The 20,032-nt window shown below is 40.2% G+C and overlaps 1 protein-coding gene across 1 annotated transcript in view; it reads right to left on the reverse strand.

The window, feature by feature from the left end:
• Positions 1-864: 864 nt before the first annotated feature.
• Positions 865-20,032, reverse strand: part of spryd3 (SPRY domain containing 3) — a 52,962-nt gene continuing 33,794 nt past the window's right edge. The window contains exons 9-11 of the mRNA XM_008414629.3: positions 15,083-15,208; positions 14,742-14,881; positions 865-7,964 (exon numbers count right to left, since the gene is read on the reverse strand). Coding sequence (XP_008412851.1) covers positions 7,830-7,964; positions 14,742-14,881; positions 15,083-15,208 — 401 coding nt within the window. The 3' untranslated portion in view covers positions 865-7,829. The remainder of the gene's footprint in view (positions 7,965-14,741; positions 14,882-15,082; positions 15,209-20,032) is intronic.

Raw genomic sequence — 20,032 nt, forward strand, 5'->3', positions numbered from 1 at the left:
GAGTACCCGGAGAAAGCCCACCATGCACAGGGAGAACATGCAAACTCCATGCAGAGGGACCAGAGCTGGGAATTGAACCCAGAACCTTCTTGCTGCAAGGCAACAGCTCTACCAACTATGCCACTGTGCAGCCCGGCTTTAATTAGTCATCCATATTAAATATTCCCCTTTCTGGCCTCATCATAAACAATAAAATGGGGCAGAAACACAGCTAATCCATTTTATGTGCATATACTGTTAAGCTTTCTTCCTAAAGTTTTAGAGACTCTGCTTTTTTAATAACTTAACGGTTTTCAATTTGAGGTGCGGGGGCCATTTGAGGCCCCTGGATTGATTTTTAGGGCCTCCCAACCTCAATTCAAGAATAAATTAGGACAAAATGACAACTTTTAAATCAAAATCTGCTTACTAAAATGTTTGCTGAGACACAAAGTGATCACATCTTGTTTCTTTCCTGTTGTCGTGGTAACCAGGACCACCTCTACTCCTTGACTTTTACTCTAAAGTACATCTTGGTGCAGCCAAATCTGCTTTTAATTGCTGCTAAATACAGCAAAGTGTTTCCAGATCAAGTCTGACACAGATGCTGTTTTTATTGCTGAGAACAGCCAACTATTTTTTTTTCAGTTTTCTTTAATCGAGCTGCTGGATGCCTTTCACATAATAAGAAAAAAAATTATCCTGTTTTTTCATGCCTGGTTTTATTGTTCAATAGTGTAAAAAAAAATTTTTTTTGGTGATTTTAGTTTTTAGAAATGATACTTTTGGTCACCCCTGCTTTAGAGGAACCAATAAAAAACACAAAAAAAATGCAAATTATTTTAAATAACCAGGTTTGAGCACAAAAAAGAGAAAACAAATACATTGTTAACATTAATAAAATGTTTATTCATAATCATGTGAATCAGGATATCATAGTGCAATTGAACAAGGCAGAACTTTACAACAGGAACGACTGCATTTGGAAAAATTAAAATCATGTTTGGCTCCAATCTGAGCGACATTTTATTTCCAGTTTTTATTTGGTCAGAACAAAACCTGACTGATTTAAGCTGAGTTTATTCTATTTTTAAAGAAAATAACAACATAACAGGTAGAAATTGATACGTCAGCAGATGTGATTTCAAAGTTTTACGTCACGTTTTACAAAAGTATTCACACCCCATGAACGTTTTGCACGTTTAGTCATGTTGCAACCAGAAAATTAAATGTTTTTTATTGGGATTTTATGGGATAAATCAACACAAAGTGGTGCGTAACTGCAAAGTGGAAGAAAAAGGGACCCTGGTTGTCATATTTCTTGTAACATTTAATCTGAAAAGTGTGGCATGCATTTGTATTTGAGCTTTTATTTTTTTGCTCCATGTTGTTTACATTTTTTTCCTAAATTTCCCTTTGATAAATGTGGTCGTCTTATTTTCTGTTTAGAATTAGAAATACAAATCTTATAATGGATGTTGCTGAACGTGGGGGAAGCCGAAGCACCCGGAGTGAACCCACACCTATACGGGGAGACATTTCCCACCGTGCAGTCCTGTCTTTTTTATATTAAAATGTCCAATTAACAACAACAGCAGCTCTTTTTTCAATTCCCACCAATCACCCAAAACACACGTAGCCCCAACACCTTTTAAATCTAATCTACTGGGGACATAAGTTGATGTCTGCGCTGTTTGGACTTAACGTCTGTCTTTGAATTGGCGCAGACATGATGGAGTTAAAGCCTTTTGGATTCGCCTCCGCAGTGAAATCTTCTTCCTGGGGCTCTTCTTGTTCAGAGACATTATTCTGTTCAGCTGACTCTTCAGCTGCTTGACTTTGTGATTCTTGAGGTGTTTGGATTACATCTTCGTTTAATGTAGCCTTTATCTGTGGAGGGGATGTTCTCTGTTCTTCCATTACACCACTCTCCCCTTCGGTGGAAACTACAGGAACCTCACCTGTTACATCTTCTGAAACTTTACAAGGTTTTGTCTCTATTTATGTCTGGAGGATCTCTGGTATTATTCCTAAATCAGTTTTTGGTGTCTTGGTGTTTTTCTCATCCTGCTGGTCCCCATTTTGTGGTATTTTAGGGACCATTTCGTCTTCAGTCGCCTGCTGTGGTTTAACCAATCACCATTTCATTTTTATGAATCTCGATTATGACTGCGGCTGTCTGATCCCCAACTGTTTCAGGCACAGAAGCTTCTTGTTTGCCGTTTTTTCCAGAAACTTTGTCCTTGTTGAGGTTTTCCAATTCAGAGGCAGCTTTCATTGCTGCCCGTCTCTTGATCCTCCATTTAGATTTCCTTGATGGCTTTTTCTTATCTTGCTGGTCCCCATTTGGTTGGTTTTCAGAGACAGTTTCTTCCTCGGTGATCTGCTGTACTTTAGTGATCACTGTTTCTTTTGTATGAATCTCGTTTTTGATTGTGGCTGTCTGAACCCCAACTGTTTCCGGTACTGAAACGTATTGGTCACTGTTTTCTCCTGAAACGTTTTCTTCATTGAGGGTCTCCAGCTCACAGGCAGCTTTCATTCCTGCCTTTCTCTGATTCTTACATTTATATTTCTTTGATGGCTTTTTCTTATCTTAATGGTTCCCATTTTGTTGTGATGTGGAGACCGTTTCTTCTTCGATTGCCTGCTGTCGTTTACTGATCACCGTTTCATTTGAGTGAATCTCGTCTTTGATGGTAGCTGTCTGATCTACAACTATTTCTGTTGCTGAAATGTCTTGTTCTCCACTGTTTGGTTCAGAAATCTTTTCTTTTCTGAGGGTTTCCAATTCAATCATTCGACTGACTGGTTTTAACTGATAGAACAGAAACTATTGAATTCTTGCTTTGGCTTCTCTCTGAGAGTCCTTTCCTCATCAGATCTTTCTGATATCTAAGTTTAACATTTAGTTCATGATTTGTAGCGAACATCTCATCAAGCTGTTTTTTTTTAAGTATTTCTGTACTTTGATATATTTCAATGCAGACTCCTTAAATTTGGCAAGACATGTCCACTTTGCTTGACTTGTCTTTTCAGAAGAGTGGGGCAAATTCTGAATTTGACTGAAACACTCTCCTTGAACATCTTCTGGTGATGAACAGGAACCTCAGTTAAATTTTCTGTTTGGATGTTGTCCTTGGGATTACCTGGAGATGGATCTTTCTCCTTTTTGATCCAGAGTCTCCTGCGGTTTGAAGATGGAGTCCTTCTTGGTGACTAGCTGTGTTGAAGAAATCACAGTGTTCTTGGAATAACTTTCCTTTTTCAAGGAAGCCACCTCGTCACGTTCTTGTGCTGGCTTTGAAACGTTTTGGGTTTCAATATTCTCAGCATTAAACTTACACCTATCCGAGGTTCTGACTTGGGGAACACTTTCCAAAATGTCTTCTTTCCGCTGCTGGGCAAAGCTGCCTGATAACTTTGTTTATCAGGCAAAGTTATCAGGCAGTGACATTGATAACAAGCAGAGGACCGTTATCAATGTCACTATTCTCAGTAAGAAACATAAGATCTATGCAAGCGTATGACTCTGGGAAAGATTTCCATAGCAGTGGCTTCTTCTTGATGCGCTTGTCTTTGATGTCTGTTTCTCCCCTTTTTGATCCACTTTCTGTTGTGGTTTGGAGATGGATTTCTCTTCGGTGACCAGCCGTTTTGTAGAAATCACGGGTTCCTCTTTGCAAATCTCTTTCTTTAAGGAATCTTCCAGATTACCTTTTTCAGGCAGAGAAATGTCTTGCTTATTAACATTTTCAGCACAAGACTTAATGAACTTCTCTGCAATATTGATTGTTTCCTGCAGTCCGGAGATCGATGCTTTTTGGTAACTGGTGAAACGTCTTCTGTACCAGTACCTTCAGCTGAAATCTTAAGATCAGCAGGGGCATGTTTCTCCAACCAGATGTCAAACGGTATTTTTTCTTTTTGTTGCGCCTCGTTGTTGGTGGCTGTTCCTCAAACTTAGAGGGCTGTTCCTTCTCTGCTGTATCGATGTCTCCTGCATTCTAGCGGTGGACTCTTCTTCACTGACCAGTGAATTGTTCTGCTTTTCAATGTTTCCTGCAGAAATCTCTTGGTCAATGGGGGCGTGTTCCTCTGACCAGGTTTTAAATGGCACCTGGTTCTTCTCATTGGACTCACTCTCAGGTGGCTGTCTGTCCCCTTTTTGATCCATTATCTCCTGTACTTTGGCAATCGATTCATTTCAATCACCAGTGGAGCATCCTGCTGTTCGATATTTTCAGCAGACATCTTTAGCTCCTAAAGGGGTGCAGCTCCAACCAGACTGCAAATGACACCTTCTTCTCCTTGCGCTTGGGTTTCTTGGGTATCTGTAATTCCCTTTCGATGTCGTCGAATGCAACCTCTTCGACTCTAGGCTGGTCGGACTGCATTGTGACCTTTGCTTGTTTCAGGTTCAAAGATAAATCACTTATCTAGAAACTTTTGTACCTTTTATGTCTTGCCCCTGGCTATTTTTTTAACCTCAGTTCTCTTGCTGTAGTTTGGATGCAGGATTCATCTATCAAGAAAATAGTTTTCAACAAAAATCTTTTGTTTTATTATTGTTGAAATTGAAACTGTATGTTTGACTTTAAGAGCCCAGGAAGTCATCTTAGTAATGTTTGCTGTGATTGGTTCATTGTATTTTCAAGCTGCCAATTAGACTCTGTGGCTGTATCTTAAAGAACTATCACTATATATGCATTTCATTTTAATAAAAAAAAACAATTTAAATATAAAGATGAATTAGTTTTTCTGTGTTTGATTTTTAAGTACTTTTGATTTTTTATAGATTTGCATTTTGGTTCTGATTTGAATGTTTTGAACCGCAAACAGGGATGCCGTTTGATTTTCTTTATGGTATCAGAGTAACAGGGGTTTAATAAAAATGCATACCAACATTTTCCATGTAAAATCTTTAAAAAACTTTATTTCACTTCCACTTCACAGTTTTGTGTTGGTTTATGTCATAAATTCTGTTTAGAAAAGACAATAGGCCTGTCATAATAAGCAATAAACAATTTAATCGCATGATAAATAAAACCTTTTATGCCAAAAACTGGAGGATAAAAGTCTGTAAACAAAACTGTCCTTCAAAAAAAAGTAATAGTTGAGACCAAAACAGAAATGATACATTAAACATAGCTCAATAATTTCCATTAGCATGATTTATAGTTTTTCTCTTTTTCTCTCTCTTTCTACTAAGTTTCCAGTTTGATGTTCTGGTGTAAACTAGCCCTTTTTTTGAAGGACAGTTTGTTTACAGAGACTCCATAATTCATTTCATTTGTTGTTTCTATTGTCTTGTTTATTGATTTTGGATATTTAAAATGTCCTCCAGTTCCAGTGTTAAATATTCACTAAATTTATTTACCTTTTTGTCTTGCATTTTTAGGTCATTATTACCATTATATTACTTGAAAATGGTCTCAAAACAACAATATTATTGTTTATCGCGATAACTTCTGGGATCATTTATCGTCCAGTAAAATTTGCTATTATAACAGGCCTAGTTGGTTTATTTTTACAGATTCGATTATTTTCAGGTTCTTTAAAGTTATGTGGAAACCAGCTCCACCAGACTCATCACAAAGCTTTTGCTGATGTTGGATTCTGCATCACAGCGTTCAGGTCGGCCCAGCAGAACCTGATGTTAGAATTAAACATCACATTATGGGAGATTTTTCCACTCAGGGCTGATTTTTTGAGTGCGGTTCACCGTTCTCCGGCTGACGGGTCGACTGTGGCTGCAGCCGCTGAACTTTGCCTGAAGCTGCCTGAAGCGATCGGGTCGGCAGAGTCGGTGTCCTCTTTTAAATGTCTCAGAACCAGAAAGTCCGTCCTCAGTTCACCTCACGCTACTGATGCCGTTTGATTCCTACGACCCAGAATGCCTCACTGCCCTTGTTAACCATTGATCTGATTGATTTTGTAATGTTTTTGTTGGGTGAATTTGTGAAGTGATTTAAAGTAGCTAACTTGTTTCTTCTGGGCGGAAATAATCTGACTGAGCTATTTTTTTTATTAAAGCTGCAGCAGCTGTAACTTTTACTTAAAAAATTTTTACATCTTCGTTAAAACCATGTTGTGACAGAATGAGACAAATAATCTGTAAAAAGATCAACCTCCTCCCTGAGCTCATGCTTCCGCCTTAAGAAACGATTCGCTCCTGACCAAAAGCAGCCAATCAGAGCAAAGAGGAGGGTCTTAACGCTGCTAATCAACTTCATGTACTCGCTGTTAAATGTGCTAATGGCGGAGAAACAACACACCATTACAGAAAAAACATTTTTCTGCCATGTTAACTAGCTTTAGCATTTACAAAAGGCTCTGCTAGCTGCTAGCAGTGCCACATAGAGGATGATTGACAGCGCTAAGACCCGCCTCCTGGCTCTGATTGGTTGTTTCTAGTCAACACTGAGACAAGGTAAAGGAGAACGATATATTTCATATTATCTGTCTCATGCAATACTGTTACGACATAGCGACAGTTTCGACAAGTTACATACCGCAGATTTAAAATATAAGTATATAAATTTATGACACACTTACACATTGTCCTATTATTTTTTGAGAGATGTCTGTGCCACTTTAAAATAGTTTTGCATCTAAATCTGCCAGGTTATTAATACTTTTGGGCATCAGAGTGTGACCAATCTGGTGATCAGCAAGAGGAGCTACCAGGAGTTTTCTACTGAGGCTCTTGTTTGTTAATTAATAAACTTTAATATCGCTGACGCGTCTCGTTTCATCAAACTTTAATCATTTGAGAAACAAAACAGACTCAACTCTGCAGCTCAATGTAGAAATCTGGCAAAATTTAAAGGGAAATATCAGCCTGAACTTTGTGATGCAGAATTGTTCTTGCCACCCTTCAGTGGAATGCAGGAGACCAATGAGCATGCAACAACGAACATCTGCATGAAAATATCCAGCATTGTTTTCACATTAAGCTGGGAGTCTAAATCCAGTCCTGAGAGGTACAACTTTTAGATGCATTCCTTCTCCAAAACACCTGAACTACATGAATGTGTTGCTATCAGGCCCCTGCAGAGTTGAAAGGTCATCTAGAGGTTGGGGCATAGCAACTCTCAGGACTGTAGTCAGAGATAAAACTGAGCAGATTTAAATCTTTCTTCCAAACATTAAGTCATTTATTTACACTTTTTTATGTGGATTGCATAAATTGATCAGTCAGTATTGGCCTTTGCTCACAGTTTGGATCCAGAATATAAAGCCAAAGTTTATCTATTAAAGTGCTAAAACACACAAATATTCCCTGAACGAGATAAATTCTCTTAAATATTTGATTTTCAAAGATGGCATGTAGAAAATGTTTCTGACCCGTTTTTATTTGGATTTTGGCTGAAAATTGAGCTCTTGGGAAAAATATCCGACGCGGCGCTGCTCAGCAGACGCGCCGAACGCTTGGTTTGTTTCGCAACACTAATTTAAGGAGGACTCTGCAGCTATGAGGAAACGGAGGAGCTCCACGTCTGGCTCTGGGAGAGCAGCATGTGAGGTCCCTGATCGCCCAGAGGGAGGGAGTCCTGTTCCCTGAAACAAACTGACGTTGGCCTCTCTCCGCTTTGCTCGGGGTCGTGACAAATGGGAAAAAGCGAGACCGCGTGAGGGCATTTACCAGCTCAGTGTTTCAGAGACAAAGTGCATGCAGAAGGAGGATGACAGCAGAGCAGATTGCATAGAAGTAACCGTTGCTGCCAGAGCTTGTGGTCTGTTCTTACTGCGATGATAAGCTTTATAAATAAAATCCAGAGCAGTGCAGAGGAAGACGTGCGTGTGTGCAGCTGGATGGTGCGTGCGCCGGCTTACGACCTCTCGGTTCATCCGCTGAGAGGATGCAGGTCCACCTTGACTTTCTCACCGCTGCTCAGCATCCCCACAGTGGGGTACAGACCTCCAGGCGGGACCACCATCTCCCGTCGACCCATCAGCTTCCCGTTCCTGGTGAAAAACACCTAGAGGAGAGCAGAGGCGTAGCAGTGAGAATAAACACACAAACCACTAGCAGGGGTGGAAATTAGCGCCCACCGCTGGCCAAATGCTGTTAATATGATGAAACCACAATACAGGTTAACAATCTGCACACGAGAACCGGGTTCAATTTAACACTTAGCTTACCTGTTACAAGCTAAGTAAGTCATATCAAAACAGAAAGGAGATGAGCTAACGTTAGCCTAGCTTACCCCTGTGAGAGGCTAAATAATCAACAAGTCATCAAAACAGAGAGGCGCTAATGTTAGCCTAGCCTACCCCTCTTCAGTGATGAATAATTAATTAACAAGTCATATCAAAACAAAGAGGGGAAGAAAGGAGCTAATGTTAGCCTAACTCATTCCTGTTCAGTGATGAATAATCAACAAGTTATATCAAAACAAGGGAGCTACCAGTTTTGCAGGTTAATATCAGTCCCAATGATTCTTGTTTGTCAGATTAAAAGTACCTTTCGAAAATACCAACCTTTAAGCAGGTTTTAAAAATAGATTTAATTGTTGGTCTGATGCTAATGCTAATTTTAATATCATGTTGTCATCACCTGTAAAGATAAAATCATCATAGCCAACAGCGATAAAGGCTTTCAAATATCCATCTATGTGTAATTAGTCTATATAATGTGTTTAGTTTTCTAATAAAGTTTCTGAAATAAATGGTCTTTAAATAATATTTTTTGATTGGACATGTCTTGTGTATATAAGCACAAAACTAACTTTTTTGGACATGCTTTAACAAAATATATTTGCACTTGTTCTGATTGTTTGAAGCAATGCACAACATCCTGAAGCATATGCAGATGTATAAGGTAGCAACCAAACTACGGTTGCCTTGATGTAGAATTATTCCTAATTTTTTCCACAGAATTAGGAATAAATGACTACAAGATTTGATTTAATTAGAAAATCTAGATTTTGGGCTAACAGGAACAAATATTGCATTATTTGGCTCCTGTTAACAGAAGATTCAAGGCTGATTTACTGATGTTAGATGGACAGGAAGATGGATGGATAACGGTTGAAGAGATGGAAAAATGAACAGAAGAACAGATTTTTGATGGACTCATACATAACTTGGAAAGACAAATGGACAGGTCACCGGCGGATGGATGGCTACCGATACCAAGAAAAGATGGACAACTGCTTAAATTGTTTAAATAGTTGGAAGAAAATGTTCATTTCCACCCCTAACTCAAGCTTTCATTGATGGTAAAACCACTGAAGGGACAAAAGGAAAGAGAAAATCTTTCTGCCAGAGAGCGCTCGGTTCAGCTACCAGGAATTATGCGCAATTAGGAAATATGGTTGAACAAATAGGTGAGAGTGTAACGTCTGTCGTCTTGAGGGGGAGAAAGTCAATGTTTACAGAACATGTCTCCACTAAATCAGCGATTGATCAAACATGATCCAGCTGTTCCCCGAAGAACATCGCCGCAGCTTTTCAACGCTAATACGGCCGGCTTCTCTCCAAAGTCTGGGGCCAAACAGCGGCACTAAAACAACAACGTGGAGTACCGCCAAGTGTGCGTCTTTGATAAATGAGGCTGAGTCACATATCAAACATGAACTGTGCCACCCACTCCAACCTGTTTAATTACACGCCAGAGAAACGCAGGTCATTAGCTTGAACAACAGCAGAACAGTGCGTGCCGTGCCGCCGCACTGGGACTAATGTGTCCTGCTGAATAAATAAGGACAAATCCCTGGATTATATCCTGGCCCGTTCTGCTCTCTCACCCAGCTGGGTTTCGGTCGGCCTCGCCGCCTCTCACTGACCCCCCCCGGTCTCCGCTTGCACAAGCGTGCAGGCGAGTCTAGACAAAGTCAAAACCTCTGCGCTCAAAACTCCAGCAGCCCCGGGTTCGTTGAAGGATTTGACTGCACAGCAGTGGCGTCCAAAGCTTCAGCCATAAGGGCCAAAATAAGGTAACACTTTATTTGAAGGAGTGCATAAGACTGACAAGACAAAAACAAGAGATAACACCAGACATGAACATGAAGGAGTCTTCATGAATGGGTCTAACTGTAAATAAGAAGTATTTGGTAAATAATGATACTTTTAATGAAACTTTGCATTAAAAGTTCCATTAAATTATTTATAAAATAATGCAAAACTGACACTTTTAATGCATCTTTTAATGCAACCATCATTATAAGTTGCAATATTTACTGAAATATCAAAGTTTACATTTTTAGAGTCATTCTTAGCTCAAGTTTTAAATAAACTTTGCATTAAAAGCATCATTATTTACCAAACGATGCTTCCTGACAACAGTCAAACATTCACAAAGTGCGTGTTTATAACAGCTGTTATGTTTACGATGGTGTCATGTCAGTCTTATGCAAACCTCTTCAAATAAACAAATAAAGTCAGAACCTCTGCGCTTTAAACCTCCATCAACCCGGAGCTCGTTGGAGGATTTGACCGTAAAGCAGTGGTGTCCAAACTTTTTGCCGTTAGGGCCAAAATTGGAAAGTGGAGAAAACATGAGGGCCACATTTTTAAAAAAAAATTAAAACTGAAAGGTTTTATTTCTGAAGAGATTCGTTGTTTTTATTTCTTCAAAACTAAATGGACAATATTTTGATAAAGATATAAAGGGCATTATAAATAAAATCTGCTATTAAAGCAAAGTAGTCTAATTTTTATAGAAAAGGAATCTGTAAATCATTGTTCATCCAAAGTATAAACAAAGCCTTGAACAGCTGATGAATTAAATCACAGGTAAATATATTCCTAAACTTTCTGGGGGTTTATTAGCCATGTTTTTTTGTTTTTTTTTTGCAACAAAAGTTGGGCAGCACTTGCTGGTTTTAGCAAAATGTAATCAAAGAAAACAGAAACATGGTTAATAAAATAAAAATACTTAAATCTAAATAAATAAGCATTCAAAAAGTTAATTTAATTTCTTAAATTGTGAACCAAGGAGCCAAACAAAATCCTTCTTAAATGGTCCCAGGGCCACACTTCGGACATCCCTGCTGTGAAGAAACCTGCAGAGGTCTGGTGAACTGGTGAGTCCAACAAAGATCCAGGTTGCATTAAAAATGTGAAAGTAGGCATTGTGCTGCGGTTCTGGCCTCCAGACTCATATGAAATAATTGGTGCGGTCCTGCTGAGCAGCGCGCTTTGCAGTGGTGCCAGGAAGTCGACAGGTTAAAGGTGTCTCATGAAGGTTTTTAAAGCTGCGCTCAGGAGAACGAGCTCTGTTCCTGGATCGAGGACAACGCAGCAAATGGTCAACAGGTGGCGCCAAAGAAAGGCAGCAAATTGGACATCATCCACCTCTTTCAAGCTCTACCACAGGACAAGAGTTTAAAAAACTGAACAAATTGCTTCCCAAATAAAATACATAAATTAAATTTGAAGAAGCACCAGCAAAGACTGGACCTTCATGCAGTAACTCAAAAAGTACAAACTGTTCATTTCCTAGACGGCCATCTTTCTTGTGTGGTTTGGCTCGTCCACCGGCAGGTTTGTCCAGATTTTCCTGGCACCCATAAGACCCAGAACTGGCTCGGTGAATCCTTTCTGGTGAACACCTTGAGATGATTCCCCCACTGGTAAGTCGCACTCTAAGCGGTTAATGTCCCGTTCGGTTCTGCTCAGAGGAGGGCAGAGAACCCAAAAATTACACTCAAGAGCAGCACTACTTCAACATCCATCCATTTTCTTTACACCCTTGTCCCTCAGTGCGGTCGGGAGGGTAGCTGGTGCCTCTCCAGCTAACATTCCGGGCGAGAGGCGGGGTCACCCTGGACAGGTCGCCTAGGGACAATTTGGAGAGGCCAATTAACCTGACAGTCATGTTTTTGGACTGTGGGAGGAAACTGGAGTACCCGGAGAAAACCCACCATGCACAGGGAGAACATGCAAACTCCATGCAGAAAGACCAGGGCCGGGAATCGAACCCAGAACCTTCTTGCTGCAAGGCAACAGCTCTACCAACTGCACCACTGTGCAGCCCAGTACTTCAACATATTATTACTCAAGTAAAAAGTAAAATGTAGCCGTCAAAGAAATTACTCAAGTCAGAGTAAAAATGCATTTGGTAAAAAGTTTAGTCAAGTACTGATAAAATTATCATTTATTATTTAAAAATTACATAATCAGATTGACCAAAATATCAAGTTAAGTGGAAATGTTGGACCAAAATGACAATAATTTATATAGGTAACAAAAAATTACAAAATCAGGCAAAAGAAAATGTTTCCAAATTAGTTTCTTTAAGAAATAAACTTATGAACCTTTAACAAAAACTGCAGGTGTGTGTCTGTGTTTTTTAATGTGTTTGTTTTCCATTCAGTGGGTAAAAAAACACAGAAATTAACTTAAGTAAGAGTAGAGATGCTTCATAATAAAATTATTCAAGTAAAAGTAAAAAGTACAGTGCAGTAAAAAATACATTTTTCAAAAAAGTAACTCAAGCAAATGTAATTGAGTAAATGTAACCAGTTACTTCTCAGCTCTGGTTCTGCTCCAGTGATGTTCATCACCGTCATCAAAGCTGTGGACTCTGACGATGTTTGCAGCAAACCTCAGTAATGGAGAACCCTCAGGGTTCTGGTTCTGATGGACTCAAACCCAGATTTTTCACTTTGTCTTGTAGAAATTCATGCCTGAGTGAAGTTGCCTCCCACTTTTTTCAAATCTAACATTGGTGTCAAATGCTTTTGCAGAAAAACACTTTTGTTTTAAAGATAAAAAATCTTCAAAGTAAAAGCAGCAAAAAAAATTTTGCTGCACAAACCAGGGCCTGGTTGACCTTTTGACCTTTAAACTTTCATTAATATCTTCAAAACTTCAAGACCGGACCGAACCGGATTGGACCGGACAGACCAGGTTAGAGGCGGTCTAAAGGAAAAACACCTTAAGAAGAATTGAAATGAAACTTTAAAAAAAAGAGATTAAACCTTGGGTAAGTGGGAGGGAGTGAGGGAAGCAGGGAGGGATGGATGGATGGATGGATGGATGGATGGATGGATGGATGGATGGATGGATGGATGGATGGATGGATGGATGGATGGATGGATGGATGGATGGATGGATGGATGGATGGATGGATGGATGGATGGATGGATGGATGGATGGATGGATGGATGGATGGACAGATGTTCAAAAAGCTGATGTATTTATCTCATCAGTCTTTGTCTCTTTCTGTGAATCTAATATTTGCATTTGTTGTTGCATTTCAGATTGTTTTCCTATTAATTAGCTACATTTATTACGGACCTTCTCCTCAGAGTTGAGCTCAAGTTTAATATTCTGTGGTCCGGATGTTTGGGGATGAAAATATGAGACCACAGTTAACCGGTAACAATAACTTTAGTCATCCTAGAATTTGTATATTTTCACATTTTCAAGCCGGAGTTTGTATTTGTGGGTAAAATCTGACTGACGTCAAATAAAATCAGTTTTTTTAAATTAAGTGTGAACCCCCAGAGAGCAGATTTTATTACCTGGACACACCATTGTTCTGTGTCTCACCACAGGAACATTTCCTTCTCAGAACGTGTAGCTGCTTGTGTTTCTCAGAATGAGCGGCGCTACAATGAGAGGAACAGCCTCCAGTTTCAGGGTTCCTTCCTGCTCAACCAGCAGCCAGCTTTGGAGATGAACTCTGATAAAGTCTCCATAACATCCACACTGTTGTGGAGATAGCATTACTTCAGTTCATTATGGTTCGCAAACATCACCTTCAGCATTTCAGCCAAGATTAGGCATGAACTTTGACTGGGCCATTGCAACATGTTGATTATTACCCGTTTCTCCATCCACTGGACGTCGTTGTTCCAGAAGACGTGGGTCATCCAGATGTAAGCTTAAAGACGTACTGTTTCTTTTCCAACTCCAACAAGAATCACTTGCTTAGTCATTGACTTGTTGTCTTATTATAAACTTTAACATCTAAATACCTCAACATTGAGCTGGCTTTCTGATCCTGTCTTTCTTATGGAAAAAGTCCATAAAAAGTTGTTTTTTTGTTGCCAAAATAAATGGGAGAGCAGCTGGAAATCCTAATAATTATCATCATCTGTGTCATTTCTATGAACCAAAGGCTTTAACATTTTAATTTGTTGTGTATTCATCACAAGCCATGCTGTTAAACTCACAGTAACCTCCTTTTTAAAATGTGTTTATTTTATTTTTGTTGTTAGTCATTCTCTTTTCTAATTGGTTATTTATTTTACAGATCAATACCTGTTTTTGTTAGCCTAATTTGTTTGTTTTGTATGCACTAATTTGTGAATAAATTAAAATGTAAGAATAGAAAAACATACAGAACATACAGAATAACTGATGGGAAAAAGCTATCTTTTTTTTTTCTCCAGAAGTTGCTGCTTGGTTGTGAGCTTTTTGTGTCATTTTTATTAATGGTATTTATTTTTGCAATCGGGGAAAAAAAACATACAGAACTACTAATTAACAGAAGTATAACAAAGCGGAAAAAAAGCAAAAATAAACATATAGAACTACTATAAATAAAATAAGACAAAAAACTACAATACATTTTTTTCTGTAGAAGTTTCTGATTGATTGTGAGCTTTTTGTGTAGCTTTTATAATGGTCTTTATTGTGCAATAGAAAAAAACATGCACAAAAAACAAAGACATACAAAAATACTAAATAAGTGACAAAAAAAAATTCTCCTTAAGTTGCAGTTTGAGCTTTTTTGTGTAGTTGGCTTGGTGTGTTTTATAAATTGTATTTATTTTGCATTAGAAAAAAACAAAAAAACTCACCGTCACCTTCTTTCCCTGCTGTTCCTGAGCGACTTCGTCCCCTTCCTCCTCTTCCTCGTCTTCACCATTAAGATACAGAACGTTCTGGACGCCATCTTGACTGGGTTGGCCCTCCAGCCAACCCAAGTCTTCCACGTCAGCTGAACACAAAATGGAGAGTTAAATAACCAAGAGTCAGTAATACCAGAGATTAAGTAAGAAAATGAAAGATATTGACGAATCTCACAACTCTGAAGGCTTCAAAGTAGCTAATGTTGCCTTTGTGAGGATGTTCTACACCCCAAAGCAAACGGCAGCAGACGGATTCAGAGTAAAAGAGAAACCAGAGTAATTCCTGGTACCTGAACCGTCTCCGTCCAGGCTGTAATCACGTGGGAACATGATGCCGCACCCCATGATGTCTCCTTTGAAGCAGCGGGGCCCGAAAGCGTCTCCAACTCCGATGCCGTAGAAGATCTTCCCATCATCTGTCAAAGACACGCGTCTGATTAATTCAGGATCACCTGATCACACGTTCATTTCAGGTCATTTAAGCCCATTAGCTTCCCACATTTTGTCAAACCTCCACCACAAAAATCTATGTATTTTATTTGGACTTCACATGACTTGACAATAACAGTCAAGCTTGTTCCACTGATAAGCAATGATCAAACATACGCTAAAGGAATGTTATGGGATTGCATTTTAGGCAATAACATTTTTATTTCTTATCTTAAAATATGAATTGAAATATTTCTTTATTTGCATCTTTTACTGTATTCCTAACAGTGTGTAAAAAGGTGGTTAAATTAAAAATCTATAGAATGTGCCAATCTTTTAAAATATTAATCGATTAATCATCAGAATAACTGATTGCAAAAACAAGTGTTAGATCTCACTTTGCCAACTTTTTGGTTGTAACAAAATGTGTATGAAAAGGTTTAAATGAAAAATCTGAAGAATTTAATCAATTTAATGTTTAAAAACTGATTAATCGTTTAATCACCAGAATAATTTATTACAAAAACACGCTCTGCCAACTTTTTTGGTTGTAGCAAAATGTGAAAATGTTCTTGAAGATTAAATACTTTTGCAGGACAAAGTAAATCTCAAAAATTGCAGAAATGTTTGCATGATACAAAAAGAAAAACACCTTGAGAAGGAAGGTACTGTGCGTATTTCATATTTTACTCTTTCACAATCATGTTCAGATCTTTGCAATTTTCCACATCAGGTTCAACCCTCTGGGAACGCGACATCCAGAACATCCCGACATTCCACTCAGGCGATGATGAGCAAAAGCCAGAAGAAGCAGGGCTTGTTAAAACAGTCAAGTACAACCAAAATAAAAAAACATCGACGACATCCAAAGAAAATCATCAAAACAACACATCCTACAGTTGTTAGAGACAACAAAGGAGCAAAAAAGAAGAAGAAAAACATTGCAGAGATAGCCTGCAGACAAATGCTCCTCAAGCAGAGCGGGATGGCTGCTGCTTGTAAATATTTATGGAGTTGTCATGGGATCCATCCCCAGCTCAGGATACTGTTTAAACAGCCTCTATCGGAGCACCGGGAGCCAGACAGACACTGTATCATTACAGCTCCCATGTGGGCCCTTGTAACAACAAAGCGCACAAGGCAAACAGAGGGGGCACAGCCCAGCAGGGATAAAAATACGAGGCCTTTTTGGAGCGCGACAAGGACTGAAACTGGAAGTGAGGATGCAGAGATCCAGGTTTGGGTCTGGATGGTGGGAAGTAATGGGGCAGCAAAGGTAGGACGAGCAGGCAGACGTGATCAGATGTCACAGAAGAAGAAATAATTGCCTCTTAAACCAGATGAATCAGAAAAGAGCGATTAGAAGAGAAGTGTTCTGGGGTCAGACCACCCAGAACAGAGGTTTAATCAGTATTTTAAATGTTTTTTCATGTTATTGATGTCCTACTTTGTGGCTATAGGGTTCCTTTTTACTAACACTCATGTTTAGAAGGGTTGTTTCTGTCTCTGTTGATCCCATTTTGGATCCATTTTTAGTTCTCAGGTTCCAGGGTTTCTGTGTTCAGGTGCATCTCCTGGTCAAAAACTGTTTTTCTTTCTCGTAGAAAGTACTCAAAGCCCAGTGCTTCTGGGTTTTCTCTCTCTCCTTTCTGTTTTTCAACTCTAATCCAGACGGAGCAGATGGCTGATCAAAACCGAGCTTGGTGCTGGTTCTGCTGGAGTTTTGCTGGTTAAAAGGGAGTGGTTCTTCTCCGCAGTTGCCAAAAACATCCAATGCCACTGGCTGGGTTTCCTTAGATGTTTTACTACTTGATCAACTGAATTTAACTATACGGTACTGGACATTAATCTACCAATATCACTGGAACATAAAGGAAAGATTCAAGGTGAATTCACACCAGCCCTGTTTAGTCCGCTTTAATCGAACTCTAGAAAATCTGGTTTGTTTGGGGAAGCATTGTGGATGCGCAATCAATTCAAAAAAGCGAACTGTGGTCTGCCTAAAAACCTCGGTCTCAGTTTAGTTGAAGTGAACTCTGGTGCTATTTGAACGCCTATGTCAATGCCAACCGGACCAGAGACCACTCCAAAAGCAAGAAGTGGACTAAAGCGTAGGGCAGTGGTGCCCAAAGTCTGTCCTCGAGGGCCGGCAACCTGCATGTTTTAGTTCTTTCCCTGGTTTAATGGACCTGGATCCAATGATGGCTCATTAGAAGGCCTAGAAGAGCATTGGCATGCTGAAAAGGTTTATACTACCACCAGGAAAGAACTAAAACATGCAGGATGCCGGCCCTCGAGGACCGACCTTGGGCAACCCCGGTGTAGGGCATTATGGGTAAATACAACCAAAACAAACATGCCAGCTTAGTGCTAGCGGAAGATACCAAAGACAAAAGAGAAATCCTACAACCTCTAAAGTGTGACCTCACTCCATTTTTGATTACATTATATGAAGAAGGAAGTGTCAGTGTCTTCCTCAGAGGTGTTCATGTCATTTCCTTCAGTGATTCTTGGTGCAGTGCCCCCGCAGGCAGGAAGGGGAACAGATTTTTTAAATTAGTTTGGATTGTTTCACAGAATGCAGCGTGAAAGTGAACCGCAGCAACTTAAAATGTATAAAATGTTGGAGTTTTGTTCCAAGACTACGGGGCTAACAGGTGTGAAAACAGCCTCAGAATTAACTGGAACGGCACTAAGAACAACCATTGACTCAAAGATGGCGGCATTGTGATAAGCCAAATACTGCAGAATTAATCAAGCTTACATGAAAATATCACAGTTTGCGCAGAAACATAATATAGCAACACACAACACAAATTGATTTGGGGTTTAGTTACTCTTCAAAATGTTAAGTCTTTAATTAATGTTCAACTCAATTCCAAGTTGCAACCTTAAGAGCCACATTCCTCGGTGCCGTTTTCCTAACTTTGTAGTTAATCATGAGTCTTATGGACTGAAGAGAAAACCTGATTTGGATTAATTGTGGGTCGTTAAGAAGCAAATAAAAGGTCCAGGATGTGATCAACTGGTTACCAAATCAGAACTGCAGACATTATATGGACATGGGCGGTTCTAGCCATAGATACATGAGGGGGCAGCTGAAAATGTTAAGGGGGCATCATTATGTTTATACATATTAGGGGTTGATAGACTTCATGTATTTTAAGGTGGACTATAAAATGATAAAAATCGAGTAGAAGTCGACTCCTCGCACTGACGTCATAGAAACGTAAGCGAACGTCACAGCAACTTAGAGGCTGTATTAAATTCACAGCAAATATTGACAAAAAAAGCCCTTTAAGTCTTTCATGCAGGAATAAACGTATAAGAAACAGAACATCATCCCAGACTTCTTCGTTAGCAGCGGATTAAAGTCTGAAAAGTTGCACAAAGTCAGGTGCGGCTAGGACTGATGATCGCACATGCTGGACAGCTGCATATAGTCAAATTATCACACTGAACAGTGACACAACGGTGCTTTTGGTTTGTGCATCTCAACCCAAACTTATTATGAACGGATCATGTTTAGTTACTGTTAAATTCAGCGCCTCCACCTGCTGCTCCTCCACCCCGATGCGCAGCAGGACGCTCCGCTGAGTCAGCGCAAAGAGCCGATCTCAAATTAGTTTGGACCAAATGTATGCACAACAACCGGGTGACAACAAATCCAATAACAGAATATTCCGTCCGTAACTGTTGTTTTTTTTCTGGCTTGATGTTTATTTTGTGATTACTACAAGTAAACACAGCGGGGTTCATAACTTAAAAACCTGCTCCACTGATGCTCTGTCAGAGTTAGTGTGAGGGTCGCCTTATAAACGGAACCGAAACACACCGAACTGCGCAGCACAACAAGGTTGTTGAAGTCAAGGGAACATAACTGACCTACTTCCAGTTCCCTCGATATTTTTTAAAATTGAAACCTTTTACTGACCTGTGAAACTTCGGGGCTTGTTTTGTAGCTGTAGTGTTGGAAAAACATTGCGCTCCTTTCGTGCACATTTAAGATTTAGACATCTTGACAGATAAAGTCGCCATCCTTAGCAAGCAGGTTTGCTAGCATGGAGGGGGATCTCGCTCGCGTGAGGCTCGTTTGAATACTGAATGCTGATTGGCTGCAGCCTGACCGCAGGCAGACAGGTGAAGAACCGCGCAGCACGGTGCGCAGCAGAACCTCGGATAAAGGAGACATTCCGTTATTTGTGGCAAGTTTCATTTGAGGGGGCACTGCCCCCTTTTGCCCCAGCATATAGCCGGCCCCGCATGGACAGCATGTCGTTTCCATCCATCCATCCATCCATCCATCCATCCATCCATCCATCCATCCATCCATCCATCCATCCATCCATCCATTTTCTTCCGCTTATCCGAGGTCGGGTCGCGGGGGCAGCAGCTTCAGAAGGGAGGCCCAGACTTCCCTCTCCCCAGCCACTTCTTCCAGCTCCTCCAGGAACCCCAAGGCGTTCCCAGGCCAGCCGAGAGACGTAATCCCTCCAGCGTGTCCTGGGTCTTCCCCGAGGCCTCCTCCCGGTGGGACGTGCCCGGAACACCTCACCAGGGAGGCGTCCAGGAGGCATCCTGACCAGATGCCCGAGCCTCAACTGGCTCCTCTCAACGTGGAGGAGCAGCGGCTCTACTCTGAGTCCCTCCCGGATGACCGAGCTTCTCTCTCTAAGGGAGAGCCCAGCCACCCTGCGGAGGAAACCCATTTCGGCCGCTTGTATCCGTGATCTCGTTCTTTCGGTCATGACCCAAAGCTCATGACCATAGATGAGGGTGGGAACGTAGCTCGACCGGTAAATCGAGAGCTT

This window comes from Poecilia reticulata, chromosome 7, assembly GCF_904066995.2.
Source record: "Poecilia reticulata chromosome 7, P_reticulata-male-v2, whole genome shotgun sequence".
Classification (NCBI taxonomy): Eukaryota; Metazoa; Chordata; class Actinopteri; order Cyprinodontiformes; family Poeciliidae; genus Poecilia; species Poecilia reticulata.